This window comes from Hyposmocoma kahamanoa, unplaced genomic scaffold (assembly GCF_003589595.1).
Source record: "Hyposmocoma kahamanoa isolate Upper Pololo Valley unplaced genomic scaffold, ASM358959v1 84, whole genome shotgun sequence".
Taxonomy (NCBI): Eukaryota; Metazoa; Arthropoda; class Insecta; order Lepidoptera; family Cosmopterigidae; genus Hyposmocoma; species Hyposmocoma kahamanoa.
Window position 1 is genome coordinate 6457832 of NW_020654229.1, and position 27445 is coordinate 6485276.

The 27445-nt window shown below is 36.7% G+C and overlaps 1 protein-coding gene across 1 annotated transcript; it reads right to left on the reverse strand.

Moving 5' to 3' along the window:
* Positions 1–2549: 2549 nt before the first annotated feature.
* LOC113234438 lies at positions 2550–26735 on the reverse strand. The gene is made up of 6 exons (XM_026469748.1): positions 26586–26735; positions 25280–25379; positions 13404–13627; positions 12883–13037; positions 10842–11129; positions 2550–2960 (listed from the first exon to the last, which is right to left on the reverse strand). The coding sequence occupies exons 3-6, from the start codon at positions 13597–13599 to the stop codon at positions 2550–2552; spliced, it is 1050 nt and encodes a 349-aa protein (XP_026325533.1). The 5' UTR covers positions 13600–13627; positions 25280–25379; positions 26586–26735.
* Positions 26736–27445: the final 710 nt, after the last annotated feature.

A 27445-nucleotide genomic window follows, 5' to 3' on the forward strand; every position in this document is an offset into this window, starting at 1 on the left:
CACAGGTTACAGTGCCCTTCTCGTATACCCCAAGGATCGGTAAGGAGGGTCACTATAATCAAAACTAATTTCGAAAGAATGGTGGCTGTACGTCTCAGGGTGACAGGCGCAGTGGCAGATCCCAGATTTCTGCAACTTAAAACTATGAGTGGTACGTACTGCACCTGTTATTGGTAGGGTGTCGTTTACTTGTAATGAAACTATTTTTCATCTCTCAGTTCCCACGATCACGTCACAGTGAGCAATGACCATGGGACCGGCAAAGAGATCTAAATTTTGGTTATTTGAAAAAACAAAGTGATTTGGATTCGAGAAAATAGTTTAATATCCAATGTGTACAAGTTGCAAAAATCTCCTAACGAAATGAAAAAGTTTTATTTACGTATTAACAGCTACAAAACATCACGCTACACAAATTGTGGTGCAATAATATAGACGCAAAGCACAATGTTCGACGATAAATATTAATAACGTAGTGTTTACATTCTCTATTCAATGTTAAAGTTTACAGAATACCACAATATAATAAATATTATAGTCACCTTTTATTATCGTTGTTTGTAAACACGTTATAACCTCATTTATTTTTATAAATATATTGAAATTAGTTATTTTTCCAGAGCACAAATCTGAAAATCTCGATTATAGCACAATAATAGCGATAAAGTTTTACAGACGCGGGAAAATGAAATTTTCTCAACCAAAAACAAATGTAACTTTAGAATACAAAGACGGAACAGTGCACTGCTAGTTCATCACGGTAATAATAAAATATGGCGCCGCCTGCGGAACATCATGCGTAGTCTATAGCGCCCTCTCTTTTGACATGTCTCTCTTTCGAATTAGATAGAGGGCGCTGGGAAACCATAAATTTAACGAGATTTTATTATTTATTTTTTTGTGCATTTTGGCTATACTGCCGTCCGCTAACTACAAAAGACTAAACGCGCCTAAGTGACAAAATATTTTTTAAATATCATAAAAAAACCTTAATCCAGTTTTAGGGTCGTATTCCAGAACTCTACTCAATGTTCAAGTCAGGACTTGAGCAGACTTGATTATGATTTCAAGCACTGCAAATATGACCCTAATGGCAAGGACTTCACTATGATTTTCAATGCTTTAAATCAGGGTATTTAGAGTAAGTTTCGATAAGTCGAATATGTTAATAAATTTTAATTGTTTTTAAAAGAGGTATTTTTGTTTTCTATCTTTTTATAATTAAGTGCGGGAATATAATAATAATAATTCATTTATTTATTCAGATAAGTCACATCCAATATTACAAAAAAGACTAAAAAGATTAAAATTAAAGAAATTCACACAATAAATAAATCAAAATCAAAATATCACAAAATAAATCAAAATAAAATAAAACATGTCAGAATATTTACAAATCGGCAAAAGTCAATTAAAATTAAATTAAATTAAAAGTAATTAAATCAATTTTTCTTTCGATTCATTCATTTATGTCAATTAACCTAATAATACTTATGAAACACTGGTGCATGTAAAGACATCCAGTGCCCCATGAACGGACCATCAGTGCGACCCGCGACCACACTCAGAAGGCTGCTGCCACTAGCCCGCATCCTCTGTGCCATCGAGGTTGCCCTCTTGCGCATAGTGGTATGGAAACAATCCACACGAGCATCTGCGAACATTCCCGACGCACTACAGAAGCGGGGCAGCCGCAACAGCGCCCTGAATGCGTTGTTGTATTGAACGCGAAGGGAGTCTAGCGCCCGTCGCGTATGTCTAACCCACAAGCTGCACGTATAAAATGAGGTGCAAAAGGCACGAAATAATGTTAATTTTACCTGAAATGAACACCGTGCAAACCTGCGAGCTATCATGTTCGCTCTCACCGACAGCGCCCTCCTCTCGCGCTCAATATCCGCATCGTCCTTTAAATCATCGGTGACCACATGACCTAAATATTTAAAACTATTCACCCGCTTCAGGGGTACGCCTGCCAGCGTGACAGGAGGCACATCCGCCGGACATTTGGTCCCAGATTTGAAAACCATGATTTCACTTTTCTTAGCGTTGTATTTAAGTCCGTGATCATGAGCATATATTTCACATATATTTACGAGTTCTCGTAGGCCACTTATTGACGCGCTCAGCAGCACCATGTCATCTGCGTAGCTAATGTTATTAAAGCAGACACCGTCCACATGACATCCGACACGGCGGCTGCTCAGCGCGACAATCAGCTCATTTATATAGAAGTTGAAGAGCGTTGGTGAGCTCAACCCCCCTTGCCTCACCCCGCACCTCAACCTGTACGAGTCTGACAGAGCACCTGCCCATCGCACATTGTTGACCTGGCTTCCATACCAAAACTTTAGAACGCTGATCAATTCAGGTGGCAATTTTGCTTGACTTAGTTTTTTCCACAGAATGTCGTAGGAAACCAGATCAAAGGCTTTTGATAGGTCGAGGAAACAAGCGTACACTGGCGTACTTCTGGCCGTGTAGTACCCGACGGCATGCTTCATACACACTATCGCACTATCCGTTGACAATTTAGGTCTAAAGCCAAACTAATTGTCATGCGGCGTGATGAGCTTATTGAGGTGTTCATTCAGCATACCGTCGAACACCTTGGCGACCACAGTTGCCAATGAGATCGGTCTGTAGTTAGTTTTATCAGATGAGTCTCCTGTTTTGTTTTTAATTATAGGGACTACAACCGTTCTCATTAGTCCGGCCGGCAAATACGAATGCCCCACGCAGAGGGTGAAAAGCATTGCCAACACACGCGGTAGATGTGGACCGGCATGCTGAAGATGCTCGATACTGAGACCGTCGTGACCTGGTGATTTGCCTCTAGAAATTGACTTGATAGCCTTAGCGACATCCTTGGCAGTGATTCTAATAACCAGGTCCTCACTTTGTGTGTCAGCATCGTACAGCTCCCTGTCGGCAGTGTTAAGTGGCTCCACTGTGAAAACCTGTCGAAACAAGTTCGCTATTTGCTTATCACCGCTCACACCACCGACAATATACGTCCGATTTTTCCATCCGATAGTCTGATCCGACTACCGGAAGGCACGTCCGAGACTATTACCGGCAAAGAGGATTATTGATTACCGGTCCGATTGTGTGAAGGTGCGCTCTCTATACTTTTGCGGGTAGACAAAATACACGTCTGATTCTTCCCTCCGATTTGCAGCGTTGCCAATGCAAATTATTCAAAATCCCCAAAAATCAAGGTTATAAATTTGGGGAAAGCAAAGGTCATGTTTCCCACATGTAATAACATTTATTCATTCTCAGTATTTATTGTATTATTATTGTTACGCTTAAAAATATATCAAATAATTAAGAAAGTCAAAATATATCTATACATATACGTTATGCTATAATTAGAAATAAACTCAACAAGCTTGACAAGTGGTAAGTTGTGGTATTAAGGTCTATCCACACATACCCGGGACGTGGACGGGCCGTGCTCCGTCAGGGGCTCAAAAAAATATCGTTGCGTATGTTTTGTATGTTCTCGTTCACACAATGACATGTCCGTGTCCGGGCCGGCGCCGGGATGGGCCCGCAGTTCATACAAACTAGCACACTCCGTCCACGTCCCGGTCACGGCTCTGGGGGTCAACTCTCGATCTCCGTCTGACATCCGCCCGAAACAATTACTGCCAAATAAGCAATACTTGACCTAATGAAAAGACGCGTGATGCGAATGAAGCTTCATACTTGATACTTGTCTTTTAATTTTGTCGAATATTACTTATTTGACAGTAATGGTTTCGGACGGAGATCGAGAGTAGACCCCCAGATTTGTGTGGATAGTCCTTTAAAATACCTACTGCTCGGCTTTGTTCGGTTTGTACTTTAAAATTGACTTTCTACTAATTCAAATTAAAGAGAAATAATTGTTTTTAAATAGTGTTTCGGGCTTGGTGTAAAGTCCTATTTTTCGAGATACGACAAGATCGTTTTCTGGTGTCGATACTTTGGACTTATCGTTCTTATCGTAAGCGGCATAGAGTTGGATTTAAATCTTAAGTGTCACGCGTAACGTGCTCTTGATACTGTACCATGAAATATGGAACCACCATGGAACAGTTTTGTTTCCCAATTTAGGAGTAACAGAACAGGTACTTTTACAAAGAAATATTCTTTCTCCAAAATAAATTGTGCCTCTCAAAGCTATCTTCGTTACTAGCGCGGTGTTATCAGAGGCAGTGTACCTTCAAAAATTTTCCACCAAAAACGTGTAAATCAAATACTGCCTTAGCTTATAAATTGTTACGTGGCTGTTCGATTCCCGGGCTGGGAGAAATATTTTTATGGCCTACATTTATTTCTCTCGTGAGTTTGGGTGCAACTTGTGGTTGTCTATGTGTGTGTCCATGGCGCCCGGGTTACACACACTGATAGCCCCGTACTAGGGAAACTGTATCATACAGTTTCCATAGTGCGAGGCAATCAGTGTGTGCGTTATTAATTCATTATTACCTCATATTTTGCACGCTCATTCAGAGAACAGGCGCGGACGCGGCGGCGAGTGCGGGCGCGCGGGTCTTGGCGTCTTCCCTTTCACAGTGCCGAAGTGATTAGATCCACACGTCGAAATTGCAGACCCTAGACCAAGCACTGTTAGCGCCCAGTTACAAAAGGCGAAAGTTTTCGCGCGGCCGCCGCCCAGTTACCACGCCTTCATGTACGGACAACGGCACATCAGACTATACATTTTTGTTCGAAAATCGCCTCTATTGCAACGAAACAAGATACGTCAATGTGTAGCTTGATAAGCTGGCGTGTGTACATTAACGGCGAATCTGAATTCTATTTTCTAGGCAACAACATTTAAATTCCTCTGTATAATACAACTGTGCGGACGCCGCCCGGCCAAATTCAAACAACGCGGACTCCGCTCTTCGACCGCACGATGAAATTCGTGTCAAATAAATGTGCCCTAACAGTACGGGCGGACCGAGGCAAAATCTGCCTGCGCGCCACTGTGAATAAGGCCTTTATATTAGACTCTCGATCGAATTCTAAATTTGGCCAATTAATACGAAGTAATAGTAATTAATTATAAAGTTGGGAATTTGTGTAATAAGAAACAAAGACTAAACTATAATATTTATTGGCACCAGATTGTACAAACATTAATGACTTACTACTACTGTTGCTTTGTATAATTATCACTAGTGTCATTTGGAATCTAAGGGGTTCGACCCCATTGTTAACTCTACACCCGTTTTGCGCTAAGTATTCCCTTGTCAAACGCACCTTTAGTGTAAGGTTGTCAAATGGCCAGGAAAGTCACGGAATTTTAGGTCAGGGTACTATACAGGGTGGAAATTTGTAATACCACTTGGAAGGAAAGTACGTTAAATACTGGAAATAGAAATTTTTACTTAACGGAAACATTCCTTTATTTTTAAAAAGAAATAATAATGCATTAAAAAATTTTCGAAAATTGCTAGCCACACGCGGGAATCGAACCCGTTAAAATTAAAATATTAAATTTGTGTATCCAAGAAAATGGAGCTCATTTCGAGCAACTAATTAGTCAGATTACCATTTTTTTCGTTTTATTAATATACGTAAGATTTCATGGTTTTTTTTCTTCATTTAATTAACCAATTTTGTGAGAGAGATTTTATTCTTATAATTAACCCTATCGATCGATGCAATAAAAGTGCAGGGTGCATTTTTTTCAGATTTAAGCGGGTTCGACTCCCGCGTGTTGCTAGGAATTTTCGAATCTATGAATGCAACTTTATTTCTTTTAAAAAATAAAGGACTGTTTCCTTTAAGTAAAAATTTCTATCTCCAGTATTTAGAGTACTTTCCCTCCAGGTGGCATTACAAATTTCCACCCGGTATATTATTATGACCTCTAATACTGACCTCCTTAATATAACTAACGTAATTGACTTTTTATCAGCGAAACGAGGTCTACAACCTCTAAACAGTTTTCTAATATCTTATTTAGTTTCGTTTATTATAATTGTTAATACAAAGATGGAACACTTACGAAAAAATTCCTTCGATCCGGCCGGATTCGAACCGACGTCTTCTAGCAAACCGTGCCAGAAGCTATGCCAACTAAGCCACGGAACGAACCAGCGGACCTCACGATTTTTTCAATGTGCTTGTTGTTGGATTTTGTTTTTTCTGTATTTGATTTCTATGCATCTATTTGGTTTTTCAACGAGTTTTTAGCCGTAGCGCCATCTGTGAGAAATCTATGAAAGTATTACGTCATTTTATAAGTGTTCGATCTTTGTATTAATAATTATAACAAACTAGTGGAATTATTTCTATGAAACATAATCAGTTACATTTTTTTAGATTACAATAAAACGTTAGGTGCCAATGTCGAAAGTTACCGAAATGCAAAATGCGTTACTTATGTATGACAAAGGCAGTATAGCAAGTCTGATGCTCGCTTGAGTTGCCTGTCAAATGTGAATTATGATCTCACAAAAATAAGGCAAATTCCATGCAGTTTATGTTGACAATTCAAAAGCCTTTCACCTTTTTTCTTAGGCTCAATTTATGTTGCGGCGTTACGAAATGAAAGCAAATTTTTATATTGATATTGTACATAGCACAATGAACTCTATGGGCAGTTGTCTAACGTATGTACATACAAATTAGATAAGAGCCAAAATCTTCCGCGGAATTCTCGCGAATGCGCGAGCTACACAAGTTTATTTTATACAAGTTTAAAAGATATTTCTAAACGTAGAACATAAATGAGCCTTCGAAATTATATTATTCAAATTTTTACAATTTATCCGGAAAAATTTCCAATATTTGAAATTTTACGGAAAATTACCCAACAGTGATAAGCAATTCAAAAAATGTGACTCAATGACTAAGCCAAGAAAAAAAAACCTTTGGAAAATGGCGGGTTTTTGTCAGTTTTACAAGATTTCGTATTTAATTTTATTGTATTTCAGTGTAATTAATTCTGTTATATTTGTACATTTTGTTCACTTGACGTAGACCGTAAAGTAACTTTTAAATAGCGCCAAATTTGAATTTCTTTCAATTTTAAATATCTTTAGTTAAGAAAATTTAATGAAAACGTGTTCGAGTTCGGTCATCAAATTGCAAACTCACTAATAAATTATTTACTAAAACTAAAAATTATTTCAATGAGAATGACAAGACATGAGATGTGATTTTGTTCTACGACAAATTTTGTAAATTTGAAAAGTTGCCAATATCAAAACGTGTTTTGATAGGTAATAAAATTATTATATAAAACAACGTGTCCCTTTTTGCACAGTCGGTTTATAGTTCTTGGACACTTCCAGTGTGGTTGGTACAGCTAGCCTATTTTCCGTAAGTTGATTTTACAGGTTTGTCTCGCTCTGTGCTTTTAGTAATTTCCCGTTCAAGTTTATATAAATACGTCATGATACGAACTTCAGATTAACACGTGAACCTGACTTAATATCTCATAGTAGATCCCTGGTTCTATAATTTTTTTTTTGGTGTGCGTACTACATCTTCGACCTTATTCATTCATCCATCAGGTGAGATGGAGGTGAAATGCGCACTTATTTTTAATTACACTATAGCAAAATCTCTTTTAATATTGAATTCTCGATTTTTTAAAAACTTACGACTACACAACGGCCCTGGCCAAGCCAAGCATGCCGCGCTTGTATACCAGTATGTTGGACCACATAGTTTTTACCTAAAATATAATTATTTGGCAACGATTTGCATTATTCTATTTCCCTTATAAAAATATATAATTATAACACATTTTTCTGTCGCCCATTACCCGGTAACGCCGGTAACGGTGGGTATGTCGATGACTATTGTAGTATTATCACATACGATAAAAAAAAACTATCTTAAAATCCATAGCATATTAACATCTACACTCTTCGTAAAGAACTTATCATCTAATATCACCCTTATTTCATAAAAATAAACATACATTTTTAATTTAAAAAAACCTATATATTTAATATAATGTAAGCAATTCTGATACAAGATGCTGCACCTGGATTTGTCATTCTGCTTCAGAAGTTTACTTGATTAACTGCCTGAAGGTCCATTTAATGGCTTAAAACAAATCCAGACCAGAATCGCCATTTGTCATAATGGTAAATCAGAAACTGTAAATACATAATTGTGTGTCAAAAAATCATATCGGATTTATATAAAATATAATACAAAAAATATTTTGCAATAAATAAGCCATTATCATTTAAATTTATGAATTCAGAGGTGTCTTAAGCGGGTTCAAAGCTGCCCCAGGCGTGAGGCAACGTTGAACATTTGAGTTCCTTCCCGAAAATGGAAATTCTGACAGCATGGTAAACATTTTGATCGTGCTTATTATGAATAATCATTCATAATAAGCACGATCAAAAATAGCCAAACTTGGAGCCAAATAATAGATCTAACTACTGCAGCAAACAAAACAAATAAATAATAACGATTTAGGATTTTACAACCAGATGTGAAAAAAATGTTCAATGGTGCCCCCTTCTTCCCTACAATGTCTTTTTCGCTCTAATTACATGGATATAAAGATTTTTCTGACCGTTTTTATAGCGATTTCGTATCGATAAGTATCTTCTTCTTTTTATTTGTTGGCGGTGCTTTTAGGATTTCGCCAGTGTAAAGTTTTCTGATTAGTAATTTTATGGGTTTCTGTAGGTTCTGCTATTCAACGAGTATGAGTAAAGAATGAGGGTTTTTTCTTACGTATAAAATGTTGATGTTGCGTATAATGTTGGCTTATTTTAAGGATATACAATTTATACATAGATTGTTGTTAGTATGCTAAATAAGATGCTCGCGAATTATAATTTAGTGACCCCTTTACAATGTTTCTATGGGTCGTATTCCAGAACTCTACTCAATACTCAAGTCAGGACTTGAATATTGCAGTGAGCACTGAAAATCATACTGAAGTCCTTGCCATTAAGGTCGTATTTCCAGTACTTGAAATCATACTCAAGTCTGCTCATATCGTGACTTGAGCATTGAGTAGAGTTCTGGAATACGACCCTATGATCTACTTTAGTAGCAGTAGAGCTCCTCGTGAAAGTGTTCGTCCAGTGATGTACTGCCACCTTATCTATTTCTGCCGCCAAGCAGTAATGTCAGCATTACTGTGTTCCGGTTTTGAAGAGTAAGGGTGCTGGTGAAATTACAGGCACATGGAACTTGTCAACTTATGTCTCAGGGTAACGGGCGCAGTGGCAGTGCCCCAGTTCCAGCTAATCACCTTGTAGTTTTCTCTTATGTAATTTGCCGTCCTCATGCATCTTTATATTAAATGCAACATTTGGTACTTTGACATTACAAATTTGACAAATATACTCTGTAGCTTTAATGGGAATTTTAATTTTGGGTTTTTCTATTATATCTTCAACGTTTTGCGTATGTGTTTTGTCATTACGTGAAAAAACTCCATCGTTAAAAATGGTACGTGTATTTTGTTGATTTGTTGTTTGGTTACTTGATGGCGTGTTATTTAAATGGTTAGACACATCAATGCCCAGTAATTTGGCATTCTTAATGTGGGTATTGCCTGTCTCGTGTTGTTTAATATTGAATTCATTGTTAGCAATATCCATCTTACAAATTGTACAGAAATAAATGTGTGGTTTGTCATTTTCTTCAATATCGTTATCTGATAAGAACCTTGATCTTAAATCTGAGAAAGTATTTTTGGTGTAAATTTTACTTTCTATCTCATTTTTTGAATATAAGGGAGAATTCAATGTTTCAACTGATGAATGTGAGCTAGAGTAATCATACGAATTTTCTAAATTGAATGATTCGTGACAGTCGCCATTTGCTGTAGAATATTTAACGAATCCAGTTAAGTTGGGAAACTGCTTCGTAACCAAATGTTTAGCATCTACACTTATATGATTCAATTCTTGACCCCTTTTCACGAAACATTCACAAAACTTGCACATAAATAGTTCACAGCGAAGTTTAATCAATGAATTTGTTGATAATAATTTGTTGTACATCAATATATGGCTGGATTCACGGACATGATCATTTGGATTTTCAACTTTATTGCAGCAAACTAGACAGTGCCAAAGCTTGCATCTGTTCGAAGTTGTCATGCGTTTTTGTCCCTTTGAAAGACTTTTTTTGAATCCAGCAGGAACTAACTGGTAAGTGGTTAGAAATTTAGTGTACTTGTCTAAAGCCATTTTATGTTCGTTACTGGATTTATGTGTAGCAATATGTTTTCTGTTGTAATATTGTATGTCCATATTACAAATATCGCAATAATGAGTCTTCGCCGTTACATTATCTGCGTTGCTATTTTCTGTTTCGCCAACTGTTACGTCACTGGTTGGCCCTCCAGAATTCTTAAACTTAATCGTTTCCACACTTTTTACTTTAGTATTTCCTGTTTCGCCAACTGCTACGCCACTGTTTAGCCCTCCATAATTCTTGACTGTAATCTTTTCCACACTTTTTGCTTTGCTATTTCCTGTTTCGCCAACTGCTACGTCACTGGTTAGCCCTCTAGAATTCTTAACTTGCAACGTTTCTATACTTTTTGCTTTGCTATTTACTGTTTTGCCAACTGCTACGACACTGGTTAGCCCTCCAGAATTCTTAACTTTAATCGTTTCCACACTTTTATCGTGTACATTTTTATTATTTCCAACTTTGCTTAACGTATGAACCTTCGATTCTGTTACTTTATTATCAATTTTCCCCAGATTATGATTTTTATTTTCATCATGTTTATTTAAACTATAAGTAATATTTTTCTTATCATCATTACCGATTTGTTGATCACAATTTTTATTTTTTTCTAGATTAACATGTAATGCAACTGTTTTGGCATAAGATACTGTTTCCAGTTTTGGACAATCTAGTGTGTTAATCTTCGAATTTGAAATATCAGTCATTGTTGCATTCAAATCTGTTTTACAATTCAAATGTTGGCTGTCATGTATATTCTTACCCATTTTATCGTTGTCACTTTCTATGTACATAATATCAGATAGCTGTTTCAACAATTCGTCATTTTTCACACAGTTCATATGTTGAGTGGAGAGCTCGTGTTCGTCACGATTACAACGTTTCACGGCGATAGAGCACGACGCACAGTAGTAAATTGAATTAATGGTTCGCTCCACCTGTGACAAAATAAATAAAACTTAGATCAAAATCGCAGACAAGACAATATACATACGTGTACAACGAATGTCACCACCCTAAGTTGGCTGTGTTTTTAGTATCATTTACTTCACGAGTTCTAAATGTTTGGACGTATTCTAGGTCGACTTTTTTATAAATCTATTTTGAAAAAGCTTGAAACGTCCGATTGTATATGTCTGCCTCGTAATGTATGTATATAACTTACCGGTCTTGCTTTATCTGTCACTACTCCCATGAGAGGTATTGCTCCTTATCAAGTAAAGAGCTGTAGTTAAGCAAGTATAGAGCTTCAGTACCCTGCGTCAATGAGTTGCTCAGTCTTAAATTTACCTCTCCTACCTGACCAATGACTTTTAATTGACATTGGGTTCGGCAGCCCGCAAATCGATCACTTTCCATTAAATGAAGCATGTCTTCGAACTTGTTACAAAATTGGAATATAGCTGATTCAGCCCTTGTCAATAGATAGTAAAATTTATTTAATGGAATATGACCAGAACGCAGTCTAAGAGCAATTAATAACAGTTAGGGTGAATTAAAACGTCTGCTATCAGGTAGATAAGTACATACCCCAGAGGAAAGATTGCATTTTGTGCACTGTGATTTACAGTTAGACGAGACGCTTACATTAGTTATTTTACATAGAGACTAAGTTCTTCTTTGGATGGCCATCTTTTTTCTTTTGCGGAAGTAGCTACTAGCGATGCGCGATTGTGAATGATATCGTTATTCGACTCGTTAGTAATCGCTAATCCTGTCATTCGAATGTCAAATTAGTAACCTACTAATTTTCGTATTCGAATGATTTGAATGATCATTCATTACTAATTAGTAGTACTAATCCATAGATTCATTTCTGCTCGTGATCACCTAGCCCTCTCTGATTTAGTGGTAAACACTGTAAATGTGACGGGGACAAAGATGTTTTGGTATGGATATGATGAATGAGGTGTTTCGATATAATAATCATTAGACTAGAACTAGAATGGCGTTGGCATTCGGTATTGTTGATCATTCGACTCGAGTTAGAATGATTGTGCTTGGATTCGACTTAGGCGAATGATTTGCCCATTTGAATGATTAGTATTAGCAAAGTCGCGCATCGCTAGTAGCTACCAAAGACAAAAATAGTTAGGCATGCGATTACGGATACATCCTAATTTTCACCAAGGTACTAATAAAAAAACCAAAATAATTCACCGGTCAAATTCTGAGTGATAAACGCGTGCTTTCCTTAACTTGACGTTGGCGGAATCATCGATTATTTCGATGGAGTTATATCATTTAAAAGCAGTATGCCATGCGAAAGTCGTGCAACTAAATTAAATAGAACAAGCAAGTGGCTGAAGCTGGAGCTGTTTTCACCCGCGCCCGCCGCGGTTGCGGGACCGCGGCCTCCAAAGAATGTAGAATTGTATGCAACATTTAGTCGCACATTTCACGAAATAAAATAGCTGTACCGCAACCGCAGCGGGCGCGGGTCAAAACCGCTTCGTGAGTTCTTAGCCTTAATCGTTGTAAACAAAATATAAAGATAACAAAATCACAATAATCTCCAACCTAACGCATCAACTTGCCTTTCTTACCGTATTTTATTTAGTCAATAGCACGTATTATTAAAAAAAGGGGGATTTTTATAATAATGTCGTGTTTTCGTGATTGTGCAACATTAGTTAAATACTAATATTTTCTGATATGAAAACAGGAAATGTCTTTATTTTTATTATTTACCTGTGGCATTGGTTGTAAGACTTGCAATTGAAGACGTTTCATAGTGTTTGCAGCTAGACATGCGAACATCTTGTGTTTGGCGCTAGATAAATGTTCCTGATAGAACATTCTTGGCACTTCTACCGCACATATGTAGCATACGCTGGTCTTTATATCTAAAATAGATAAGAAGTACACTAAGTGAAATAAAATGTTATTTATTTTGTATAAAAAACTTTTTATTCAATTTGACCAACTTCTGGTGTTCCGATTTTTTCTTTCTATATAATTAAATTATCCTTATAAGAAACTTAATCCATAAGCATTAAAAAATTAGAAAATTTAATTTTATAGACAACTCGAATTTGATAAAAAAATTGATTATGTTTTCACAAAAAGAGACTTAATGGTTCCTAAGACAGTTTCCCTGTATCTCTTTTTCCCCATATTGTCTCATTTAAAAAGCACATTGTATACTTATCGTTTGTTTTAAGGTACAATACAACTACACGTAATCTATTATATTATTATAAAAAACTCACCGTCAAAAGCACTGCCAGTGTATTCCGTGTAAATTTCAAATGAGTGGAATTCCTCATCATATTCCTGATACGATGTAATATTGTTTTCATATATTTTCATTGGCATCAAATTTAAATCAATATTGTCAAGCGATATTATATATTTTGTCGTACAGTTTCTAGGATTTACTAAAAATTCATTGTCTTTACAATTCATCTTGTTACGTTCCAGATTATGTCAACTGCTGAAAATAAAAGAATTTTTAATCAAATACAGTGATGGCTCAGTTGGAGAATTGCATGCTTTTCATGCATTTGGTATAACGAGAAGGAGACATGTCAAATTGTGTATAGTGGTTAGAGAAATGACTTATTAAAAGCCAGAGTATTAGAAATATATTTTCTAAACAACTGTACATATCATTCTTTAACAATAAATAAGTTCTGGAAGACATCTTGTTTTGCGGTATCATCATCATCAACCAATTTATACGTCCCACTGCTGGGCACGAGTCTCCTCATCTCGATGTTTTCCTTCACTGAAAACGCATGGTGAATTTCAAATTAAATTTTGCACGGGAATTCCGAGAAACTCGAGAGGTGTGAGCTCAGATTCGAACGGACACGGACTCTGCTTGAGAAGCAGTAGGTCAACGGCTTGTTGTTTTGGGATAATATGCCGCAATTGTAATACGAATCTTTGTTTGCAAAAACGTGTGGTTAGGGCTATTTACAATCTGGGCCTAAGAGTGTCCTTGACAGAGAGTTAACATTCTTACACTAGCATTATAGTAAACTGAAAATTTAATTTATGTTAAGAAAAATAGTGATAAACATAACATTACTACAAGGGGTAAAAAAGAAACTGGCTATTCTTGACAGCGTCTTCCCAAAGTCTCAAATTCATGTAAGGGGTAATGTACACGCTTCAATAATACCATTCCGGTTCATTTGATTATAGTTGCATTTGTAATATTGTACTAATTTAACGTGGAGGGAGAGTGGAAAAATTAAATACATGAAAAAAAAGTTTATTTATTTATTTATTTATTATTATTATATTACATATTGCTTACAGATAAATCCAAACACAATAGTAACTCTTAAAGCTAATTTACAAATTAAAACAAACAAATAATATTTAATGTCGAGACTTTAAAAAATAAATTGAATAGAATTTAACAAATTAAATTTAAATATTTCAAGTACGTATTCTTATATACAGGGTGTAACCGCAAGGTGTAGTCATATTAAAGGAGCCAAACCTATACTTGATCTAGACCCTCTGTGCAAAATATCAAATAAAAATAAGTGACTTTTAATGTTGATATAACTTTAATTATGTTTGTATAAATAGTGATTGTCCGAAACAACCACTGCGTCACAACTCTATTGCTAGTTACGTTACTATAGTCTATTTCAATAGAATTGAGAGTAAACGTAAACAAACCAGTTGGGTTAAAATTCTGAAGAAATCACTCACTATATGGAATAAGTAACACTTTTATGTGTATTTTGTAGGTTTCCACTAGATATCTCACCACTTTTTCCAACAATATTCGTTTGTTATGCATTATAAAATCATAATTGAAAAATCTTCGCCGAAAACTGAGATTGATTTGACAATCCATAGTCTAGAATGTCTATGGTTGCATAAGGATGTACGGAAAAAAGTTCAATTGAGTGAATCATAGTTTGAGTAAGTGATTGCCTCAAGAGTCACCAGAAACTTACGTCTTGAAGTCATTTGACCAACTCTTATTTCTGTACCGCTTACAAACGATTTAGCGACTTGTTAACTATCAAGTATTTTCATAATTTTCTGTATTTAACTGATAGCTTCTAACTTTTAAACAATAAATGTCAATAATCGTAAATAAAGAAACGTTTTTATATGTATCATCTTCAATCAATTTACAACGGTCAAATGCGCGGAATTCACTTGATGTTAGTCCAACAGATTCAATTGATCGATCTGATTCATTCAATAATTGATTAGTAAATTACTCTACAATTGCCCATCACTAAACCGACTATGGTCGGGTCAATGCACTCAATGTTTACCTTTACTCTCAATTCATTTGAAACAGGGTATACGACTTCACAAATTCATTAATGAAACCTGGGCGGCCGCAAGCGGGGCGAAAGAACAGCTGACTACAATTGAAATGCCACTGTAAAAACATGATTTGAATATGTTGATAACACGTTAATATTAAGTAACAAAATCTTTAAATACCTAGAAAAATCGAATTATTTCTAACAATATTATTTTATACCATACCTAGGTACGTACTTATTTACATACAGTTTAAAGGATATTTATTTACTTATTAAGCCCGTAGTTACGCACGCCTTCATCGTATACACATTCTACATAATTTTGTATTAATACATTTATTTACGACAATTTTACAATAGTGGATACTTTTTTAATTGGTACTTACCTACTGTGCAATTCATACACGTTTTAATGAATTTCCTACGAATTGTAATTCACTGTTGTACAATGTACGAAATATTGACTTGTTTACGATAATTTTGAATAATAAGTACAATCACTACACGCACTGCTGGCACATTTCACACATTTACAGGTAAGGTTCAAAATGCCGACCTCCATGCAATATGCATATTTCCGTGCGTCGGTACAGAGACTGCTCTACTCTTTGAAGCATCTGCCGAGTGATTTGACTAAACGCCATTTCGATCCGCTGCCTCATTTCTTCTGCGCTTTCACAGGACTCCGCATAAACAATATTTTTATATGACCCCACAAAAAAAATCGAGCGGTGTCAAGTCTGGGGACCACGCTGGCCAGGGTACAGGACCTCCCCGCCCAATCCACTGCGGGAGACGGTCGTTCAGATGGGAACGTACATTTCGAGCAAAATGTGCGGGTGCTCCATCGTGCTAGAAAGTCATCCCGTGTTCCATCACGAGTCTCACGTATTGTGTCACTGGCAGGGCCATCAGAACGTCATCCAAGTCTTCTGTTAGGAATCTTAAATAATTGGCCCCATTCAGACTTGCCGGCAAAAACACTGGACCGATGACGGCACAACCTATTATACCAGCCCACACGTTAATCCGCCACTGGTGTTGAAAATTTGATTCCCTTGATACGCGGGGATTCAAATGAGTCCAAAAATGTTCATTATGCATATTGATAATGCCCGCACGCGTAAATGACGCCTCGTCTGTCCACAGTACCGACGAAGCGAAGTCGGCAGACCTCCCAACCTGGTCGCGGTACCAGCGGCAACATGCCAAACGTAGATCATAGTCCGCTTGTAACAGCTCCTGCGTTCTTTGAAAATGGTATGGGTGCTGGCCATCATCCCGTAGCACACGCCACACACTCATATGGTTCACACCACCAAAGGCTGCCGCAGCACGACGAGTACTTGTCTTTGGATTGCCGAGAAAATGTTCCAAAACATGTGCCTCGAATTCTGGGTCTCGTGAACTCGGCCGGCCTTCAGAACTGGAACCACGGAACGATCCACTATTATGAAGTCTCATAACCATCTTCCTGAAGCATTCCACAGCAGGAAATGGTCGACGTCGATTTTCTGGGACGCCATCAATAAACTTTGCCCAATAAATTTGGCGAGGCTGGCGCAAGCTCCCATCGGCTGCGCCTACGCACAACATCATCTCTTAGTAATCACTATTGCTTAAGCGTGACATAGTTTAAATAAACACAAAAACAAGACAGAAACAAAACGATGACACCTATTTAGTCCTCACAACGCAAACGGCAATTACAGACTGTTACAAAAAATTAAAAAATAGCACCTCTGCCTCAGCGGCGGCACATCAAAGGACGCCGACTGAAACGCAAATTTTGGAATATAGGGTAACGTTTTCATAATGTACTATAATCGAGGGCTGTAGCTCAGATGCATTGCGAGAGGTACTTTTAATAATATAAAAACCGGGATTAACTTAAACTTTGGTTTATTTTACCATTTTCATGTCTAGGGTTACGAAACAGCCATCTTAATATGTATGTCAAGACCTTTCCTTGTTTTCTTAGCGTTCCAAATACAAAAACTATAATTATTATCTATGTTCAGCCAGCAATTCTACTCATAGAGTACAACCTCGTCTACATCCCTCTTCCTCACAGCTGAAGGGGTGAACATCCCTAGCTAGTGCTCTACCTATGATAGGCAACATACATAGTGATCAGCCTTTACTACAGACTAGCCACACACTGCTCGGAAGCTATCAACTTACCAAGTAAACCACCGAGGAGGCTATGGCTTTGGTCTGCCAAAAACCTATCTAAAAGGACAGACCATGATCACATCCTAAACAAACAAATCAAAATATTTTCACTAGTTAGCTATCCTATCTAATTAGGGAACCTGACTAAACCCTAACACTTTATTTTAGCGACCCTAAACTGGCTGAACGATCCTAATAAAAATTCTAAACATCACTACAAAACTATTTCCCTAAACTCCCTAAACCTAAGCTATCACCAACGCGGATGCTGCTACAACGACGACACAGGCTTGAACATCCATCGGACGATCACTGGGTTACACCACTATTGATCTCCCAGCTGCCTTAGTCCTCATTTTGCAGCTATCACGTTCCATCAGCTTCACTTGCTATCTTTAACCAAACAAAAGCCAACCCACATACAACGTCAACAACACATTCTAACTACATATTCCAAGACATATATGGTATGAGGGTATACCACATGAAGAATTTCTAATAATTAAATAAATATATTTTCCCAGAATGCAGACAGTCCTTGATCAACTGGAGGGATGAGCAGGAACTATTCGCACATACAGGATAATATATCTATCAAATTTAAAAAAGAAAAACAAAAGTAAATTTTATCTATTTGATGGTGTATCCTCTCCTCCCTTCCTTCCAAGTCTGCATGTACAGGAAAATATCAATTTTTCTCCAAATATTTCTCATAAGGTCGATATCATTCCACATGAAAAATAAATATAAAAATTAATTAACCTAGTAGAAACAAACACATTAAATTCCCTCATATAGAACTTTTTCATCCTATTCACATGGAGTAGATTCTGCCTACACAACCTTTTCCTATTCATACCTAATCTGCACATAATACAATTAATCCTACTCAACCAATTCACTACCCTAACCTTCGCGTATCATATCTCTTAGATAAAGCAATCCTATCTTTCTTGTCAAACATTCGCTTCCGATGCGATTGTAAACTATCTATACATTCCTTACGAGAACTCATCGAAGCTGCTCGTTTTACGTAGTCACTTCGCAGATTCGCCACATTACTTACGCGAACACGATTAGAAATGTCGCTTTCCGAATTGTATTTTATATATATTTTCGGCAAAGCATTTTTATAATTATTTATATCTAAATACCGTTTTTGACGCAATTGACACGTCTTGTCACTGACATCAACTTCGTTCATAATTCTCGACAAAACCGAAGAGTTTTCATACTCCGATCTATTTAGTGAGAAATTATCAAAACTTTTTGATACTAATTTCAAAGATTTTTCTTTCTTTGAGCCATTATCTGTCACGGACTTTGACGAAATTTTATTGTCAAATTCCACTTTTGACAACTCGTAATTACACTTTTCCAAAACATCTCGACCTAGAACCAAATATTTTTCAAGATCGTCTACAACCAGCAACTTCGAAGGATAATCCTTCCCATTAATCATCAACGACACCTTGGTGGACGACTGCACATTTATTGGCGTTGCACCCACTGTACGTAATGGAAAACTTGGATTATCATCGATACGCAATTGCAACCTTTCCGCAAAATACCGAGAAATTACTGAAACTGAAGCATTAGTATCCACCAACGCCTCGCAACATACATCATTAATAAAAACAGATATAAAAGGTGTCCTATCTACGCTAGAACTATCAATTGTAGACAAATTTTCTACATGTTCAGTTGCGCTTTTCTGACAATCACGCTGAGGAGATCCCGACGAAGATCCACTACTATGTGCTCGTGAATACCCTTGACTTGGCGTATCCTGCTGCACGATTGGTGCTCGTGGCACTAAATATTCCGACTGTTTAGACTCGGGTCTAATTATCGGTGCAGAGACATCCTGTGTTTGCCAACAGCAAGAAGGCTCCATATTACCATTCACTGGCAATTCAATATCTTGTCTCACATTATAGCTGTGATTAAATACATCATCTACTTGGATAATTGTCTTTCTCAACTCCTCTTTAGATAGATACAAATTACTTGCCAGCATCCATTTAAAATTGGGTATCAAAGACTTCAAAAAATGCTTAATAAACTGAACATCTTGAATATTCGCTTTCCTCGCTAACTCATCTAAACTATAAAAATAACTTATAAGCGATTCACTATGCCCCTGTCGCCTATAATAAAATTCTCGGGCGTAATCAATTTGTGAGGGAAATTCCTCTCTCAACCTCTGTGCAATCACATCATACGACACGTATGAAGAAGAATACGTTTTGTACCATTGCAGAGCTGGCCCCTCCAAATACAATGCAAACACGTATTTCTTCTGCACATCAGACCAATTATTTAATATACTAATGGTCTCAAATTGGTTCAAAAACTCATCTACGTCGTTGAACCCATTAAATCTTTGTGCCGGTATAGCATACATATTTCCTTTTCGCACTTTTTTACTGGCACCAATTATAAAATAATATTAAATAAGTATAAATATAAATTACGACCTTTTATTACGCATTCCTGGTGGTTTTGTCGTAACAACATATAAACATTTTTCCACGATGGACTTTTCTTCATCGGAATCCTTTCTTCATTAGTAAGCTTGCGTCTAACTTTTGCAGGCTTGAATTACATTATATTTCTTCTTCGTAAAAACATATAAAAATATTTTCCAACGGCGTTCGTGTCTCCACCATTTATAATCGAGGGCTGTAGCTCAGATGCATTGCGAGAGGTACTTTTAATAATATAAAAACCGGGATTAACTTAAACTTTGGTTTATTTTACCATTTTCATGTCTAGGGTTACGAAACAGCCATCTTAATATGTATGTCAAGACCTTTCCTTGTTTTCTTAGCGTTCCAAATACAAAAAACTATAATTATTATCTATGTTCAGCCAGCAATTCTACTCATAGAGTACAACCTCGTCTACAGTACCTACAGGATGAAATTAAAATTATTACCATCCTTTTGAAATAAGACCCTTCTCCTGATACAAATTACATCATTACATTACATACACATTAAACGAATACCTATATCCTACGTCTACGACCTTCAACGTTGCACTGCATACGCCTTTGTTTGTAAACAAGCTCTGACCATCACCCGTACCACTTCCACATAATGCAAGAACTGACTGAGTGATTACGGATATACTGCACTAAGGAGGCAGTCACCCATCGGAAACTCACGACGTCCGAAACGAAAGCCTAACACACTAACCACTACACCATGGAGGCAGTCGACTATAGGAATCAAATCCACGACCGCCGAAACGAAAGCCTAATACTCTAACCACTACACCATAGAGGCAGTCGACTATGGGAATCAAATCCACGACTTCCGAAAAGAAAGCCTAACGCTCTAACCACTAGACTATGGAGGCAGTCGACTATGGGAATCAAATCTACGACATCCGCAAAGAAAACCTAACACTCTAACAACTACCCCATAGAGCCAGTCAACTATGAGAATCGAATCCACGACCTCCGAAACGAGTCTAACATTAACCACTAATCCACATCACCATGTATAAAATCAAATGCTGGCGGCGAAAATCAAAGGTGATATTTTTGCCGCCAAAGTTGCCGCCAAAGGCTTGCGACTTCGCTACGATTACGTATCGCGTACGCAAGGCGACTAATCTTGATACTTTGTTTATTTAGGTAAGATTTTTTATGGTTTTACACTATTGCTAATTTAAACTATTCTAAAATATTTCTTTAGATGAGTAGATATTATTAGGAAGTAAGAACCTTAATAGGTTCAACGGATATTAATTATTTCAATTTCACCATGTAATAAACCCGTACCCAGAAAGTTGTCGTGTGTAGATAAGTCAAATTAAGCGTAAGCCTGTTGTTAGAAACGTGCGCTCAGCAATAGACGTATGTAAGTTAGTAAAGTACTATTTTTTGCACAAGGTTTAGTCCACTGCACTTGCATAGTAAGTACTGGTTGGAAACTTGACATTCTCGCATCTTTGAAGATTTCGGCAATTATCTCCGAAATCCAAGTTTTCTCACGATATTTTCATTTCCAAGCAAGTGATGAAAATTTATTTTATTTTTATTTTTTATTTTTTATTTATGCCACAATGTACAGACATCAGATACAGAAAGTGAGGAAAATAAAAACACTTAAAAATTAATACAACAGGCATATCTGTGCCCAATTATTACTGTGCTCAACATTCATTTTAAAACATTTAGATATACTTAAACAGACACTAAATCAATCATAAAAAAAAAATTAAATTAAATTAAAATTACAATAATTAATTCGTGGTCAACGATCAAAACTAATTTCTTGACGTTTACCGACCTTCAGGTTGCACCTTTACGATGAAAGTGTCCCAATACAAAATTCCAACTTTTTGGGAATAAAAAAGAAAATAATATTTCAAGTTTTTTTATATTATTTTATTTATTACCTACTCTTGGAGTACTAAAGGTGATGGCCTTATTAGTCTTTGAAAATAATGAGGAAAAATGGAACTTTACAACTGAAAATTGTTTCTGATCATTTTAATGTTCAACAATTTAAAAACATAATTTACAAAAACTAGTCGCCAATAGGTCTTTTTTTTAACGATTTTTTGTTATCATTTATCGTATTAAGAATTAAGTCTTTTTAATGTTCATCAGCTAAGCAAGATGTCATAACCCTTGATATTGTTTTGTGGTCCCTGTTTCACAATTAAAAAAGAAGAAAGTCCACGAAACAAAAAAGTAAGTCCCTTTAAAAAGTAAGTTACTAAAAAAATTTTTTTTTTTAAATATTAAGCGACGGGTCGAACAAGTCGTGTACCCGGTGGAAAGCGTCACGCCTGTCCATAACAGTAGCACTGCCGCTCGAAGGCTACTGCTACGGCGTCCATCTCTCTGAGACATAGTTGACAAGTCCCATGTGCCTGTAATTTCACCAGCACCCTTACCCTTCAAAACTGTAACACGGTAAAGTGGCAGTACTACCCTGGACGAACTCACAAGGAGCTCTACTGCTACTAGTGATTTTTGAATATGATTTTCGGAACGAAAATGGCTCAAATGCTAATCCGTCAGTGGCAGCGTGTTGTCTTTGCAAATGCAGATTCAACAATAAATGCGGCGTTAATATTTCGACGCGGGAGTAGAATTTTTAAACTGAAAGAACAAAATGAAAGGGACCTTTATGAATCAGTGCTATTCGAGCTTTAATTGCACAATTTCATCTTCACCACAGTGTGACTAATGTAACAAAATATTTTTTTAAGATGGTTTTACGGTATAAACTCATTTTTTAATTTTTTGATTTGGGTCGCTTTCATTGTAAGGGTGCGAAGTATTAGTCGGATAATTGCGTCATATTGCGTCATGCGTTAGAAGAAACATACCGACTGATTCGCTAGCCGCCATGCGTTAGAACAGTACCGACGGATAGAAAGAGACAAATTTCATTCATTAAAATACAATAGATGAATGCGTGTGGTAAAAAGAAACAGAGATAACTTTAAATATGTGTTTTTTAGAGGACATTAGTTTTATTAATGGATATTAAATGGAAATTTGTGCATTTTGTATGTTTGAAGATATGAAGTTAACGAAACCATATTACGTTATTATGTACTAAGTTTTAAATAATAGTTTTATTATGAACTAGTGTATTTTGGCAAAGTAATCGATAATATTTATTTTTCATTAAATGTTCACACGCATATTACATGAATAAAATAATAACAAATTTAGTAAATTATAACATAGTAATAAGAATATGGCATTAAGTACTTTATCATTTACAATAACATGCCTGAATTTCACAATTTTTTCAAGTTACGTAATTTGGTTGTATTATGATACTCAATAGAGATGTGATGTGACTATTTATTTTCGTTAAATGACATCAGCTGATCGAAACTGTTCATGGCGAAATTTCCATAAATAACGTAGTTTGTACTAAAACAACTTTGCTAAATAGTTTCATACCATTAACTGAATCCGACCTTCAAATATGACTACACCTTGCTGTTACACCCTGTATATATATATATATAAATTAGCATTCATTTATTTAATTGCTTATTGAGACTAACAACTAAATACGTATTACGTAATGCTGCTGCCTCCGGTCAGGGACTCCAGATAGCGTCCCGCGGAAAACAGGAACTCTGACTCTGAGCCAGCAAAAAGGTCCAATGAAGAGTCGAAGTTGAGCAACTCATTGAGATACTTAAGTGCTCGGGGCAGGGGGGCCATCTCACTCACTCTACACCGTGTAGAAGGTATTGCAAATAACCTGACTTTATTCGCACAGAGGGTTCGCACAAAATTTCTTCTTGGTACTAAAAAGTTTATCCTCGAAAGCAAAAATGGGTTGTAAATTATTCCTCGTACCAGACGAAACATATAAGTCACAAGAGCCAGATTGCGTCTTACCTCCAACATTCTATAATTTACCATGCCTAAAATAAATGTTGTGGGGTACAGTAAAGGGTAATAACCATACATCTTCTTATACATATAAATTTCGAGCAAATGCCTTTTGAATTTTCTCTAATTTTTGAGTGTGGTTGTGGTGGACAGGGTTCCAAATGATGGCGTTACATTCCAATTTGCTCCGAACAAACGAGTTATATAGAAGACATGATGTGAGGTTCGTTTTGAATGACTTTGACTGTCTTAAGACAAAACCGAGACATTTACGCGATGAATTATTAATCTTTGAGATGTGTTCTCGGAAAGTGAGCTCTGTGTCGAACCACGTGCCTAAGTCCTTGACTGATTTAGCTCGACTGATCTGAGTATCGCGTATTTTATAGTTAGAGATTACTTGTTTGCGAGCACGAGAGAAAGACATAATCGTACACTTATCTACATTCAACTATAAACTATTATCCCTTCCCCACCTGTACACGTTATCAATGTCCTCCTGCAATAGCGTACAATCAGTATCAGACTTAATAGTCATAGCCAATTTGACGTCATCCGCGAACATGAGACACTGGCTATTTCGGATAGTTAGTGGCAAATCGTTAATGATAATTAAGAACATTAGTGGTCCAAGGCAACTTCCCTGACCCACGCCAGAGTTTACATTATAAGGTAGAGATTGGTATTTATTATAACATACGTATTGCTGACGGCTTGCAAAGTAGTCTGCGAAAAATTAGGTCAGACTATTTGAGAAACCGGTAGATACCAATTTTCTCAGTAATACATCACATTTAATCCGATCGAACGCTTTCTGAAAGTCTAGGTATACCGCGTCGACTTGTTTTCTGGAGTCTAACTCGTTAGAGATGGTCGTGGTAAAATTCATGAGATTGGAAGCAGTAGAGCGGCCGGGTAGAAATCCATGCTGTTGGTCACAGAACCACCCCTTAAGTTGCTCATAAATAGACTTGTGCAAAACGGTTTCCATGACTTTGGCAAAAACAGATAATACAGCTACGGCGCGGTAATTCATTATTTCAGATTTGTGACCAGATTTATGTATTGGTATGACTTTTGATGTTTTCCAAACCTTGGGGTATGTATTGCGTTTCAACGATAAATTAATGATATGGAATAGGGGGTCAGTGAATACCTCCCTGCAATCCTTTACAATCACCTGTGGAATACCGTCTGGCCCTTGGGTCAGTTTAGGCTTCAGTTGTTTCATGGCTCTATAAATATTGGATTTCGTTACTTGGTTCACACTTACATGTCGATCGGAAAACAGCTGGTACGATGAGCGTATTGCCGTAGCTACAGCAGCAAAAGCATCATCGGGAATCAATGCGGGAGCAGAAGTCAGATAAACGCTTCTGAAAAATGTCGCGAAATCATTAGCAACTTCTTGTGAGTTGGATCTACCAAACACAGACGGATCGTTTGACTGTCTGATCGACTTAATGTGCGACCAAAATACTCTAGGGTTCAACTTGATATTGTTTTCCACTTTATTCATGTGAGCATTGTTACATGTAGCCGTCAGCAACTTGCATTGTTTGCGATAGTAATAGAAGAAACCGTAATACAAATCGTGTTTAGTACTTTTAAGTTAACGCAAGGGCAGCTATATTGAACAATTGAAATTTTACTGAGTTCACAGAACAGCTCACATATGTTACAAGTGGTGTCTGTTGGATCATAGACTATTGTGCATGTCCAATGTGGGTTGGGAATGTTTTATAATTTTTTTTTTGATGCCAAGTGATAGGATGAACAAGTCATGCGCCTGATGGTAAGCTACACTCCTGTACATAACAATTGCAGTCCCATTCCGAGCTTTACAGCAAAGCAAAGATCTGAAGGGCACTGCCATTGCGTCCGTCACACTGCGACATAAATTAACTAGTCCCACGTGCCAGTAATTTCACCAAAAGTTCACAGATCCACATATCTTCTTAGATAGTTTATATAGTCAACCTACTAACAATTAATCTTCAATTTGAAGGTCAAACTGAGTATTGAAATGAAATAATTTAAACTTCCTAAATAAGTGAGTTTTATGGTCGTATTCCAGAACTCTACACAATGCTCAAGTCAGGACTTGAGTATGATTTAAAGCACTAGAAATTATACTCAAGTCCTGACGTTTAGGGTTGTATTTCCAGTACTTGAAATCATACTCAAATCCTGACTTGAGCAATGAGTAGAGTTCTGGAATACGTCCCTAAGACTGGCATTGTAGTAACGCAAGATTTCAGCACTTGAACTGGCAAAAACTGGTGCTAGGGAAAACTTTATTGGTCCCTATCCCTTTATAGGGATAGCATACAGCCTGACAAAGCTCACTCTGCTAAATGAGTGCACACACACCTCCCAAGAAGTGTGGCTACAGAACAAGGGTTTTGAGCATTCAAAAGCCCTGATAGCTGCCTACAGTGCCAAACACTGCAGAGAAGCGGTCATTAAACAGGAATGCATCAGTTGTGGCTTGAACAAGCACATGTGAAATATCGGGCAAAAAGAGAATAGTGTAGATTCTGCCACGAGGCTGTTGAAATTCCTGTGCATCTCCTCACCTAATGTTGCCCTTTGACAGGTGTACGAAGTTCCACAGGGAAGGCACAGGCCACAATCAGAGGACATGAAAATTGTCGAACCCAGGAAAGTCCTTCAGTTATTTAATTCTGTCAGCCTTGGCTCTGATCTGTAATTAGTGGTGATCATAATAGAACAGCTGCATAGGCCCCAAATGAAGCTACCCTAAGTGGTTTAGACCAAAGATTAAGATAAAATATTTTTCCATTTTAAAGTGCCTATGTGGTATATTTACCCTTGTTTATATGAATAACAAGTTACACTTGGAGAATGTGACTAAATTCTACATAGGTATATAGAGATATATAAACAATACATTCGTGTTATCTACAACTTCATAAGATTAATGGCTATCGATTTGTGTAATCTAATCTACTTATAAATTCCAAAAAACACTCATTGGTGTACTGTATTCATTACATACTGAATAGGCTTTTGTCGCCGTTCTTGCATTTGAAGATGGAAAAAAGGCATTCCCAAAAGCAATTCTATGATAGTTAATTTTTCGTTAAATTATTAGTTTTAGTTTTAAATATTATTACGTTTAGTTTCTTTATTATTTGTTACTTGTTCAAGCAATCAGCTTAAACATTAACCAAGCTCAACAAATAAATAAAAAAATTATACGTTACGAAAAGGAAGTCATTTCTTTTTAGATTTTACACTAATACATTTTAGAGTTTCTTAATTATTTGTTATATTTCAAGCTGATGGCTATAAAACCAAAGCTTAAATAATACATAATAAAAATTATACGTTATTTTTGGAAAAGACACTTACCTGAATTTAAATTAAGAACTTTAAAAAAAGAATCACAATCTAAACTTCTACCTGCCAACAT